The following is a 14,348-nucleotide window of genomic DNA, read 5'->3' as shown; positions in this document are numbered from 1 at the left end:
TTTCTAAGGCATAAAGCTTAACCAACCATTTCTTAAAGAAGTGTAACCTAAATGAGCACGTGTGTTGATACAATTAAGTCAGTGTATATCCTGTATTACAGACAAGCCAGAAAAATTACCAGAAAGCCAGATCATTCTGGAATTTTCCCCTAACTTTCCAAGTAGGATTGGTAGAAGCAGCAGCTTCCAGGTTGTGACGTCTGTTAATAACAACAGCCGGGATTTCTTTCCTCCTTATCACAGATAATTGAGTTTACGGGCGGCGGGAAAGAAGAGGGTTACTCCGGAAGGTAGAAAGTGACCCTGGCTCAACTGCCTTCCATCACGCATTGGACTTTTTTTAGATTAGCTGATCCAAATGCTGCCCTGGCCAAGCCGTCCAAGGAGTATCATTTTTCCCTCATTCATTTAGCACCCTCCAACAAACTCACCTAACGTCCAGGCAAAGTAATACTTCGGCTTCGAGGCTTGCATGACCACATATAAGTAGCAGAGTCGGGTCAGAAAGTTTGCTTTATGAACAAACCAGTCGTCAACCAGGCAGGTGACAGGGAAGGTCTTCGTAAGCGTCAAAAACAAAAGGAGAGACACCAAGGTCATGCACAATTTGTGTATCACGGCTCCCTGAAAATGGGGGGAAAAATGAGGTAACTATTCAGAAGACACTGGTATGAGGAAAACAATTTCAGCAAAGGCACATTGAGAACAAAGCCGTTTCAAAGCTGCTTTGGCAATATTCTCTAGAAGGAGTGGCAAAAGGCATTCTTCCTCAGGGCACGTAGTGGGTGATGGGCATTATGTGCTATATTTAGAGGCAGAATACACCTCTGACACCTGAGGTGGATGGATCTAAAACAAAAGAAAACGTTTACCGGCACATTCTACCAACAATGGGCAGCTGATTTTATTACCCAAAACATAAGAGAAATCAGTAACATTACAGGGTGGCGATCTTCCGTCAGAAAGAACGAACCATTGGCCTTGCGGTCCTGCAGCCAGCAGAGCCAAGGAAATGGGTTTGAATCACCAGCGAGGGGCACAGAGGCTTAGCTGGGAAGGATTATGTGCACATGATTACACGTCTGAGCCAGAACGTGGGCAGGTAGTAGAAAGCTTTAGAAAACCTTTCTGGATGGTTTACATGGAGTCTGCTCTGGGGTTACGCTATACAGAGGTTTTAAATTCCCCTGGATGGAATCGTTTTGCCTGGTTCCCCTGACATGCCAAACATCAACAGAATTATAGTTCCCAACTTTATAAAAACAGACTTCTTTTACTTGTAACATAGGGATAGCAGTAGCACCTCCCCCAGAGGGTGGCTTGGGGTTTCAGCGCGTCAATATTTACAAGGGGCTGAAAGCAGTGCGGGGCTCCCCGTTCAGTGCGCACCACGCTTAACTATGATGACACTGCTGAGGGGCCAGCAGCTTGTGTGCGCCAGCCCCTCCCATCCGTGTGTCCTTAGCCAAAATGCAACCTTACCGCTTCATGTTCTCTGGGCACAAAAAAATGCGAGAGTCTCCTTGGAGGGTGATGTGAAGACTCTCTAATAATGTTATTTTCCAAATTCAAGTATGTGAAACGCAGCACTCCTGTGACAGATACTCCCTAGAAACACCTGTGGTTACTTTGATGTCTCCCAGCCACAGTGACCTCACTCCTAGATTATGTCGATAAAACCGCTGGGGCTGAGACATCTAAGTAATCATAAAGAGCAGAGGACCCAAATGTGTCAAAACTCTCCAAAAATGCATGCTTTATTAATCAATCACTTAAATTTTCAAATACTTAATGCTGCCTGATGGTAGCACTTTAAAGTATTTAAATTATCCTCAATTTCTCCCTTTCCAATGTTCCCCATCCCTTCAATTAATTACAGATTTCCCTTAAATATAGGATATTTGATCTGGATAAATTCAGCATATTTGTAAAGTTCAGTGAATTAAGCGCATGTTGACTAATCTGAGGTTAATACACTTCAGATTAAAATTTAAATGTTGTTTAAAAAAACCACCTAAACTCTCTCAAAGTCAATATGACCAAACTACAGGCATGCCAGTGTAAAACTGGTTTCCCTTGCCATAAAAGCAGGATCTGCAATAAAAAGCACATTTATTCTGGTCCCACTCTTTCCTCCTCCACCATTTATGACATAGTATCTTTTGGCTGTCTATGAATTTCTATTCATAAAGAGAAAACACTCATAAATTTGAATGTGTTAAAAGCACAGTCATAGGCACATTGTAGGCACTAAATATTGGCTGGTTGGCAAATGGGTTCATTGCTTCAATATTCCCAGCCAATGAGCTGTGCACTGGCTCTGTGAAATAAACATCTGTTGCTCCAACACAGAGAACTACTGCAAATAAATACCAATATTGATATTTTAAACAAACGGGGGGAAAATGTTACCAGCCAAGATTTCTGATAAACTGTTTGGCTTTTTAATTAGAACAATGAAAAGTGACAGTCAGCCCTGGCAGCAAAGCTCATTTTCTGGACCTCTGGGTACATACTTGGCACTAAAAACTTACAGTGGGAGAAGGCTCTGGCAGGCTGTGGAAGCCTTTTTCCTTCCAGTTCACTTCCAGCAACTTCATGTGTGTATGTCTCCCCTCAATGAAGGCGATATACTCCTTGAAATTGTTACAAGGGCCTGCTATGACACTCATGAAGTTGAGAAGGTAGCTTACGTATTCCAAAAAGGAGGGTTTTGCTCTGCGAAAATAAAGTAAAAAGTTGAAGAGTCTTCAGTCTTTGATTTTTCGTTCATATTTGCAAATATGCCGATCGTAAACACAGGTGTTGTCTCTGCGGGTTGTTAAACGCGGCATGATCTTTCCTTGTTCTGGTTCTTTAAAAATCCGTCTAAGGAGAAATCAAGTTGAAAGGAAGTTATTGAGGTGGGTGGCGCAGAGAAGGCACAGCACTCCGTGGCGCCCTCTGCTGGCCACCCACAGCTATAAACGCGGAGGGCCAGGAGTGGGCCAAAGGCAACCCTGAGGCTGGGAAACGTTCTTTCTCAACAACCTTGGCTGTCTGTCTACCAGAGAAAATGAAGGTACTGAACATAAGGCAGGGTCGGAACCCGACCTAACGTGAGTTGGTTGAGATGCTTTGAAATGGGAAAACTCCCTCCCAACTGCCAAAATAAATACAAAACAAATGATGGGTAGAACCGGTTTCCACTTGAGGCCACACAAACTACAGCTGTAACAGCCTCTTGTCTGCTTTGGCATCCAGACACGAGGTCCTGGACAACAGACAAGGGTAGTGGCAGGAAAAAATTTCTAGAGACCAGTTCTGTCTAGTGTTTTAAGGGCCTTTGAAAGGGCATGCTCGTCAAGCAGGACAGAATTGTGGGCAAAGGCTTCCTCAGATGCCATTGCTAACCAGTCACTGGAATTACGCCCTATAGCATTTACACCCCCATGATGCTTAGCAAAGAACTTGGTTCATTAGACTTCCAATGATAACTTTCTACGTGGCTTCCAAGTCCCAATTTCTTAATGAAGGAATGAAGCTGGGACCCTCTCTTACATATCCCAGTTATTCCCGCTACTCTCTGGTAGGAACCCTCCACCATGGCTGCACCACTCTTCCCCATGTGCTACCCCATAAGCCATTTCTGCTCCTCTGTCAGCGTTATTCTCCTACCTTATACGGCCTCCCTTCCTCTCCGATACCCATCCTCTTTCTACTACATATCAACTCTGGCCAAAGACCACCTTCAGCTTCCTCCTTCATCCTATTCTCCAGCCCATATTTATCTCTCCAACCCCACTTCCTATCTTTTTTCATGCCAGCATAATCATACTGATAGGCACTGATAATTAACTGTTTCTTGGCAACCCTCAGACACATGCCCAATAAAAATAATTTTGGAATAAAGAGAACAACCCCACTGAAGGAGAATCCTGTCAAACTAACAAAATACAGAGCCATTTACCCTTTGATCTAGCACTCTCAGTTCTGGGAATCTATCCCACAGCTATACCCAAACCCATTTAAAATGACCTATGGACAAGGTTATCATGGCTTACCATTTATAAGAGCCAAAGACTGGTAGACAACCCAAGTGTCCATCAATAGCAGATTCATTCAATAAACAACATTAAGGAAGATCTCTGGATACTGATACCCAAGGGGCTCAAGAATATATTGTCAAACTTACTTTACAGCAAGCCGACGTTGCTCAGTGGAAAGATCTTCAGCCTTTCGACCTAATCCTATGAAAAGAAATATTGAGAAATAAGAAGTTTTAAGTGAAGTAGAGAACTTAATCCTTAAAGAGGCTTATAAAAACTCATTTGAAAGAAGTGATTCGTTTTTGTTTCATCGATCATAAACAGTCCCCGTTCTCCATTTTTTTCAATCGATCAAAGGGCTGCCTGTAAGGACACGTGTGAGGAGGAAAGTCTCTATAGGTTATGAAGAGGGGAGAATTCAGGGGTTACCCCGATTTAATTCACACAGTATGAACATGGATCCCAGAGAACCCTTCACACCTCATACACTCCTTACCACGCTGTATACGTTTTCATTGCTCCATGAGAGACATAAGCCTGCCTTTGCAGCCAGCACCTGCCTAACTGCCTTCCTGATTATGCTGGGTGCAGATACCTGGTATAAGCTGGGAATGCAATGGAACGGATGGGGAAAGGAATAGGGGACTTTCCTCTTCCACAAAAAACAGGAAACGTAACCCTGAATGCACGGAAAACACAAAAGAATTATCAAGAGGTTTTTCTTCTTTTAAAACTCATCCATGCCAGAAAAACTCCCAACCAAATCACATTTGTGCTTCCTATAAAATCTGTATGTTAACTAATAGTCAAGGAAACCGAACTGTCATCTAAAGAGCAGAAGAAGTCGACTTTAAAACTGTATATTCAGCTAAGACTGATTAGGGTTACCGACCATCAAGGCAACTCAAAAACATGCCTAAGAGAAGGCAGAGTGTTCCTGGAATTTACTTGTTCCTCCCACACACAAGAAAAAAAAAGAAAAAGGCAAATAAACATTTTGCTGCATGTAAGGGATGTTCCAAAAAACAGGGTAAACTGAGAATGCTTTAAAAAGTAAATTTAGGCAAAAATCCTGTGTATTAAAAACAAAACAAAACCAAGAAGCAATGTTAATAAAAGAAAAAAATCACCCTCACTTTTTTCTAAGATCTCATCAAATAGTACAGCTCTGGCAATCCCAGGAATTAAACTGATTTTAGCTATTGACTTACGGTGCTAATGTGAGTCTATAACAACTACCAAATGGTTTTCAGGTACAAAAATATTGACCAAATCATCCCATTTTGCCCAGGACTTTGCCAACGTGGGCACTAAAAGTCTCATATCCTGGGAAACTTCTGGGTTCTGGGCAAACCAGGACAGTTGCTCACCCTAGAAAGACTCCATCCTCAGAATAAAATTACTCAGTTCTCTACAGAATGACTAAATCACCAAGTATGAACTAGGAATAAACAGGGTCAAAACGAAATTAAATCAGCTCCCCAGCTGTAAGGAAAAGCAGGAAGACTCGCTAGCAGAGACTAAATCTTCCCAACCCGTCAACACATAAAGAAGTTTCAACAGTTGCAAAGCATTTGCCAGAGCCGTACAAATCCGCAGAAGATACCTTTACTAATTGCACCTGGCATCTCTTAAGCCCATATTGAAACCTTCCACATGGATGGAAGGGCCATCCTCCTTTCCTGGAACCCAGTATCAACAGTGGAAATAATCACACTTTCTGGCCATTATCAGGAAGGGCCTGAGCGAAGAAAATGTTCAGTTTTATATAAAGAAAAGATAATTTTTCTTCCCAGCTTTTTATAGGTTTGGGCTAATCTCATTAGATAATTTTCCAAGCCCCCGCACCCCCCAAAAATGGTTAACTAGCCAATGCTGTTTAACATTTTATTACCTCATGAGCTTCTCAGAGATTAAACCAAAGAAAAAGGATTCCATTTCTTCTGAATGGATTTGGAAATGAAGGGCAGAGAGCACCACACATTAACTTAAATTTAAAACACTGTAAAACTAAACAGAAAACCCACCATTCTCAATATAAACATTTTAGCCAAGACTATGGATTCAGCAGGGAAATGGTAAATAATAGCTGGGAAAGTAAAAAGCTATGATTAAAGCGGGCTGCAATTTTTTTTGCAAGATCTGCCAGCCCTTGTCTAACATCTGGACTGTGTATACGGTAGAAAAGAAGAGCTCTGAAGGTCAGGCTCACTCTTAGAACCAAAAGGAGGGCTGTTTTTCTCACCGTCATGAACTTGGAATGCCAAGGTTGTGATCTTCTGAGTGACAATCATCAAAGGCCTAAAAGGAAGATAGAAAACAATCAAGATTGGCAGGACTGCCACTGGAGAAAACATTTATTCCATTTCTGGGCATGGTAGTGTTTCATCTTGAAGATTATGAAATAAAATACAGAATTCAAACAATTGTTTTTCCCTTCCAAATCACTTTAAATAAGTAGATAGGCAACAGTGAACAAGAAGATCACCGGAGAAACTCCCTCTTGCGTTCTTACTCTAAGCTAAGTTCTAGGACCAGCCCTGCCAGCATCACCTGGAGCTTGTCAGAAACATAGACTTTCACACTCCATTCCCACCCCGGGAAAATGAGAACCTGCATTTTAACAAGAGCTCCATGGAATTCAAATGCACATTTAAATGTAAGCAGCACTGGTTCGGGAGGTGACCTAATCCAGTGCCCTGGTTCCACCTGGATGGATATGATCTTGGCTTCTTCATGCGAATATGCTCTAACCTGCTTTGTTCTATTTAAAGGCAATTCTTTCATTCACACATAGTAAAAGATACATTTGTAAAATGTAGCTGCCTGTAAATAAACCATTTAGTGACCAAAAATAGCACCAATCTTATTTTGAAAAAAGCCATCAAATACAAGCCTAAGAAGTGACACCCATGTCAACAAGCATGTCAAGATAATTCAGTGTATACCTATATCCCCATATATATGTATACATATAGCTGATTCACTTTGTTATACAGCAGAAACTAACACAACACTGTAAAGCAATTATGCTGCAATGAAGATGTTCAAAAAAAAATCATACACACACAAAAAGATAATTCAATGGAAGCAATAGTCTCTTCAACAAATAGCGATGGGACAACTAGATATCCACATAAAAAGCATACAAAAAGTAACTAAAAATGGTTCAAAGACCTAAATGTAAGCGCTAAACTATAAAACTCTTAGAAGAAAACACAGGCATAAATCTTCATGACCTTAGATTTGGCGATGACTTCTTAGATGTAACACCAAAAGCACAAGTAACAAAAGGAAAAGATAGATTAAATGGATATCATTAAAACTTAAAATTTTGTGCTTCAAAGGACACACACAATCAAGAAAGTGAAATTCACAGAATGCATGAAAATATGTGCAAATCATATATCTGCTAAGGAACTCGTACTAGACTATATAAAGAACACTTCGAACTCAATAATAAAAAGACAAAAGTAACAATTTAAAAATGGCCAAAGGATCTGAATGGACATTTATATTAAAAAAAGATAAAGAAATGGTGAATAAGCACATGAAAAGATGCTCAGTAGTAATCAACCCTCAGAGAAATGCAAATCAAAACCATAATGAGATACGACTTCACAAGCACTAGGATGACCAGAATCAAAAAGACAGATTGTTTTGGCCACAACGTGGAGAATTGGAACCCTCACACATTACTGGTGGGAACATTAAACAGTGCAGCTACCTGAGAAACAGTCTGGCAGTTCCTCAAAACGTTAAACATAGAATTACCACATGACCAAGCAATTCCACTCCTAGGTATATACCCATGAGAAATAAAAACATGTCTACACAAAAACTTGTACATACATGTTCAGAGCAACATTATTCATAACAGCCCCAAAAGAAATAACCCAAATGTCCATCAACTGATGAATGGATAAATAAAATGTGATATGTCCCTCTAAGAGAATATTATTCAGCAATAAAAACAATAAAGTACTGATACATGCTACAACATGGATAGACCTTGAAAACACTATGCTAAGTGAAAAAAGCCAGACATAAATGGCCACATATTGTATGATTCCATTTATATGAACTATCTAGACTAGGCAAATCCACAGAGAAATGGGTTGCTGGTTGCCTAAGTCTCGGGGAATTGGGAGGAAATGAGGTGTGATAGCTAATGCATACAGGTTTCTTTGGGTTGGGTGGGTGATGAAAATGTTGCAAAATTAACTGTGGTAAAATGGTTACACTCTGTAAATTCACTCTGCATGTGTGTTTAAACCTGCTGAATTGTATACTTTAAGTGGTTGAATTGCATTGTATGTGAATTATATCTCAATAAAGCTGCAATTAAAATGACACCTGAAAACTGAACAGCTACACATAAAAGAATGAAACGAGAACATCCTCTAACACCATAAAAATAAACACAAAATAAGCACAAAAATAAACTCAAAATGGATTAAAGATCTAAATGTAAGGCCAGACACTATAAAACTCTTGGAAACATACGCAGAACACTCTCTGACATAAATCGCAGCAAGATCTTTTTTGATCCACCTCTGAGAGTAATGAAAATAAAAATAAACAAATGGGACCTAATGAAACTTACAAGCTTTTACACTGTGAAGGAAACCATCAATAAAACAAAAAGAAAACCCACAGAATGGGAGAAAATATTTGCAAGCGAAGCAGCTGATAAGGGATTAATCTCCAAACTATACAAATAGCACATGCAGCTCAATATCAAAAAAACAAACAACCCAATCAAAAAATGGGCAGAAGATCTAAATACACATTTCTCCAAAGAAGACATACAGATGGCCAAGAGGCACATGAAAAGATGCTCAACATCACTAATTATTAGAGAAATGCAAATCAAAACTACAATGAGGTATCACCTCCTACCGGTTTAGACTGGCCATCATCAAAAAAATCTACAAACAATAAATGCTGGCGAGGGTGTGGAGAAAAGGGAACCCTCTGACACTGTTGTTGGGAATGTGAATTGGTACAACCACTATGGAGAACAGTATGGAGGTTACTTAAAAAACTAAAAATAGAGCTACCATATGATCCAGCAATCCCACTCCTGGGGATATATCCAGAGAAAACCATAATTCGAAATGATACATCCACCTCAATGTTCACTGCAGCACTATTTACAATAACCAGGACATGGAAGCAACCTAAATGTCTATCCGTGGAGGAATGGATAAAGAAGATGTAGTGTGTACATATATATATATACACACACAACACACGCACACACACACACACACACACAATGGAATATTACTCAGCCATAAAAAGAATGAAAAATGCCATTTGCAGCAACGTGGTTGGACCTAGAGATTATCATACTGAGTGAAGTAAGCCAGACAAAGACAGACAAATATCGTTATATGTGGAATCTAAAAAATGGTACAAAGGAACCTATTTACAAAACAGAATAGAGTCACAGATGTAGAAAACAAACTTGTGGTTACCAGGGGGGGAAAGGGAGGGAGGGATAAATTGGGAGATTGGGTTTGATATATACACACTACTATATGTAGAACACATAACTAATAAAAACCTACTGAATAGCACAGGGAACTCTATTCAATACTCTGTAATGACCTATATGGGAATAGAATCTAAAAACGAGTGGATATATGTGAATGTATAACCAACTCACTTTGCTGTACAGCAGAAACGAACATAACATTGTAAATCAACTCTACTCCAATAAAAAATTAATTTAAAAAAAGACATCTGTTTTTCCAATCATCTAGCCTAGCTTAGTACCTTTAATAGCTCTATCCTTGCCCAGTGAGACGAGATAAAATCCCACTGCCCAACTACCCTACTTTCCTTCAGACCTTCTAAGTTTAGCCTGGTTATCTGATCTCCATTCTCATAGCTTCTTGTTGAATTTGCTATCTCTGACCCGTATGGACTGATGACTCATTTACATAGAAAGCTGAGGTTTGGTCAACGTCCTATGACAGCATCCCTGGGATAAACCTAGGATGCCGCACAGCCTCTGTGCCCTGAGCTCAGGCCACACCCAGGTGTGGCAGGATGGGATCAGACGCAAACCATCTTTAGGCCAAGGCTGATGTGCCCACTGCACTCGGCCACCTCTCTGTGAGTCCATTTTCTTTAATTCCTCTCGTTCTCATTTCCATTTTCCATCTCTTTAAAATAATAAGCATGTAATATTTTAAACTGTCAATATAAACTAATAAGATAAACTATTTTAAAGAAAGTGTCAACAAATGCCCTTTGACATCTTAACACCTACACCCAACTTTATATCTTATTTGTAAAAGTCCAGTGGCCAACGTTTGAAACAAGATTCCTAATGTTGTGTAAGGCGAAGAGAAGGAGAAGTGATTTGTCTGACTGTGGAAGGGAGGGGTGACTTGCTCTCCAGGACTGGGGAGAAGTGGGGGGTGGCAGACAAGGGAGCCCCCAAAGTGGTCATTCTAGCACAGCAAGACATGCTCACAGCTGACAGTAATTTTGACCACTCTCTTGTATAGTGAAAAAAATAACTGCTTCCAGAACATCGAGGTTTGGGTCCTAGAAATAAGGATTACATCAAAACTTTCTATAAGAGCAATTTCGTCTTACAGACAAATATATAACTTCACAGCTCATCTTCTTGATGTTTAACAACACCTCTGACCCAGAATGTATAACAGATGCCATGAGCTGTTTTTCTTGAAAGGGACTTACACTAAGCATCACATTCAATGTAGTTGCCAAATATGACTGTTTTTGTTTTCAAAGCCTCTTTGTGCTTTTTTTTTTCCTGTAAGATTGTAAGCCTGAGGAATCAGTAATAGGACTTAAACTCCCAGCCTTCTTTACACAAAGCCCGGCACACGTTTTTTGTGTTTTGAGACACACATTCTGGTGACCATGCAATTTGCAAACCAAGTTCCTACATCTGATTTAATTCACAACTTCATTTTCAAAGGGTCTAAAAAATTGATATATCCATAAAGGAAATGTGTCATGGAATTAGCCTGACCTTCAGCCTCTACAGAAATGTACCATTTGTTTTCCTCTTTCTGGGGTTAGATTTAATGTATTCCATAATTAGGCACACGTTCAGCAAAGCATTTAGAGTCTATTCACAGAAGTGGTGGGCATGAGAAAGCACCTCTCAGGTTGGCTGCTGGGGGTGCACAACTGACTGGCTGCAGCTGCATCCTCTGATTCCACCACCTTGCTGGTGCTCAGCCCACGCCTCCCTGAGGCTACGTCCAGCCAATGACTGAGCACAGCAGGGTAGCCACGCCCTCCAGACCAGGCGCGGTGCTCCTCAGCCCGGGAATTCCAGCTCGAGGACTCATCCTTGAACTCGCTGAAACAGGCTCAGAACTGCACCGCAGTCCAAGACCTCCCTTCCTTCCTTCCCTCTCCCATCTCAGGGGTGAGACGTGCGTTTTAATCTGATGGCTCTCCCAGCCTCATCCAGTTGCCTCCCTGTTTTCCCTCACAGGTATTTCGCCCAACAAATCTCATACATCTGTTCTCACCTTGGGGTCTGCTTCTCAGAGAACCCAGACTAATGTAATACACACTACTGAGTATCTAGATCAATGTAAATAAATAATAATTACTCCATGTTCAATCTGTACCTTTGGGCCTATGTAAGAACCACATTGTTATCATTCTTTAAGGGAAAAAAAATCTCCCTTTTGGGGGGAAAAAATAAGAAGCTATGGATCAAATTTTGTTACCCATGATCTAGACTATACTTTTAATAATATATTGTTTCTGTTTTAAACATCTGAAGAAGTTTCTAGCAACTTAAATAAGAAGCGACTCACACATATGATCATGGGCTTATAAAAAACAACATACTGACAACTTGCAGAAAAGGAAATGGAGTTAGAGTCCTCCTACATTCTTACTTTTCTGTGGGTGTAGGGAAGAGCGCCATACGCTCCTGAACAGAGGAAGTCCATTCTGAACGCTTTTCACTGATCAATTTATTTAAACCGATGGGTAGATCAGATGCCAAACTCAGAATGCACAGCTTACTGAGATTTCAGAGTCAAATCCAGAGAGTTACCGACTTAGGATAAAACTCAAATACCGGGACTTCCCTGGTGGCACAGTGGTTAAGAATCCGCCTGCCAATGCAGGGGACACGGGTTCGAGCCCTGATCCGAGAAGATCCCACATGCCGCGGAGCAACTAAGCCCGTGCGCCACAACTACTGATCCTGCACTCTAGAGCCCATGAGCCACAACCACTGAGCCCGTGTACCACAACTACTGAAGCCAGCGTGCCTAGAGCCCGTGCTCCGCAACAAGAGAAGCCACCACAATGAGAAGCCCGCGTACCACAACGAAAAGTAGCCCCCGCTCGCCGCAACTAGAGAAAGCACACACACAGCAACAAAGACCCAATGCAGCCAAAATAAATACATAAATATATTTTAAAAAACACTCAAATACCATCGATGTTGCATTTCAATCAAAACATAATATAATCTAAGACGTGTTTGTTGGTCTGTGATCGGAATTCATGTTTTTTCCGGCAAAAATACAAAACCCAGGAGATCGAAACACATACTACAAGCACACAAAGGGCACAGAAAGGCTCCTTGATGCAGCCAAAGGACTTCCTCAGGACAATGAGGCCTTAGTAGCTTAGCTGTGCTCAGAGTATCCACCCCCTGAGAAGTAGGCCCTGTTCCTGGATTTTTACACACTCACCAGTCAGAGGCCCCTGCCCTTGAATCTATGGGAACCAGCTGACCAATCGGAAACCAAGGTTTGAATCCAGCAGGGTTGAGATGGGGCCATTTCTCTTTTGTCCTGTGAATTTTTTTCATGATAAAAAAAAAAAAAGCTGAAGAAAATTTTTTCTTCCTGAACCTAAAATTATTAGTCTAATTTGGATAAAGAAATATAGGGGGAAATAAAGTACGGGGAAAACAGGCAGATAGAGATATGTTTAGAGTAAAAAGAAACAACCATGCCACTCTGCTCTCCCCACCACACATACACACACACACACACACACACACACACACACACACACACACATAAAATCAATGCCTTCTGATACAGACTTTGGGCAATTTACCAGTAGTGGTACCCATTCATCCATTTCCATTTCCTGTATCAACTCCCAACAAAAAATAACCTGTTTTTAAAACACTAAGCAAAACTCTGTTTTGAGCAGAATTCCAGGATAACCTGCTTATTGTAGCTTAATCTTTGGACCTTAAGTGGTTAAGTTCTCTGTCCTGGTAAAGCTAGGATGGAACAATGAGATGATGCAGTCATCAGTTAGAGGTGTCAAAAGAGCCAACCAATCACAGCTGGCTGGACGGCATCAAGCCAAATCTGACATTCAGGGATCTTATTTTCCCTAACAGGTAATTTTAGATGCAAAAAGTTATACTTTATCTTTTCATCAATTCTTTGTTTATAATACAAATCCACTTACAATGCATACATACTAGGAAAGCAAGGAGTCAGGCCAGCAAGAAGTTTGACAGGATGGGAGAATCCAATGCAACAAACTTCCAATCGACCGCAATCTAGGACGGGGCTGGATCTTGCACAACAACTAGGGGCGCCAAGATACAATGCAAACTGCAGCCCGTGGCCCAGACCCAAGAGCTGAGGGCCAGACAGGAGGCTGTTGCTTCTGCCCCTCCAGTATCCCCCTGCTTCCGGGATTACTGAAGAGGAGGGGGATGATATTATACCTTTAGTACAATGCTCCCAAACTCCTATCAACTATGCCAGCCTGGGGGAAGAAAACAAGGGACTCCTGGAGTCACAGCGAAGAAAGTACATAGTTCCACCAGGCTTTCTAGGGCTGCAAATGAAGGCAATGGAAACTCCTCTGGACTCACTTCAGAGTTCACTGGTATCTGTTCAGACCCATCTAATCTCTATTCTTTGGCACTCAACAACAACAAAATCACCAGCTCTCCATTTTAACAGGAACCCGCCAAATATACTTGGTATAACTTATACTCGTGTCCTCAGAATTAAATTCCAAGTGATGGTGCTAATTACTGAAAAGCTGGCAGCAGACTGAAGGAGAAACATGAAATACGCTAATCTGGAAATCTCTTTGCAAACCTCTTCTTTTGTTCATATTATAGAACCCAGTTATTTGCACATACTGGGCTGGTTAGGTAGAGTGATCAGGATATCATAAACCAACAGAGGAAAACATCTCGCATGGAACAACAGGGCAATGATCTCCACTGCTCCAAGGGATGTGGGCAAGTGATACTTCTAGAATGCCCAACAGGATAACCAGGAACACAAACGACTATTGTTCCACTGGTGTAGG

At 41.0% G+C, this 14,348-nt stretch overlaps 1 protein-coding gene across 1 annotated transcript in view; it reads right to left on the bottom strand.

Moving 5' to 3' along the window:
* The window catches only part of MBOAT1 (membrane bound O-acyltransferase domain containing 1), a 112,606-nt gene that overhangs the window by 24,142 nt on the left and 74,116 nt on the right, over window positions 1-14,348 (bottom strand). Inside the window, exons 5-8 of the mRNA XM_030881300.3 lie at window positions 6,274-6,329; window positions 4,175-4,229; window positions 2,535-2,718; window positions 432-624 (exon numbers count right to left, since the gene is read on the bottom strand). Of these exons, the coding sequence (XP_030737160.1) occupies window positions 432-624; window positions 2,535-2,718; window positions 4,175-4,229; window positions 6,274-6,329 (488 nt within the window). The remainder of the gene's footprint in view (window positions 1-431; window positions 625-2,534; window positions 2,719-4,174; window positions 4,230-6,273; window positions 6,330-14,348) is intronic.

Source organism: Globicephala melas, chromosome 11 (genome assembly GCF_963455315.2).
Source record: "Globicephala melas chromosome 11, mGloMel1.2, whole genome shotgun sequence".
NCBI classification, from domain to species: Eukaryota; Metazoa; Chordata; class Mammalia; order Artiodactyla; family Delphinidae; genus Globicephala; species Globicephala melas.
This window is presented reverse-complemented; position numbering and strand designations above follow the sequence as displayed.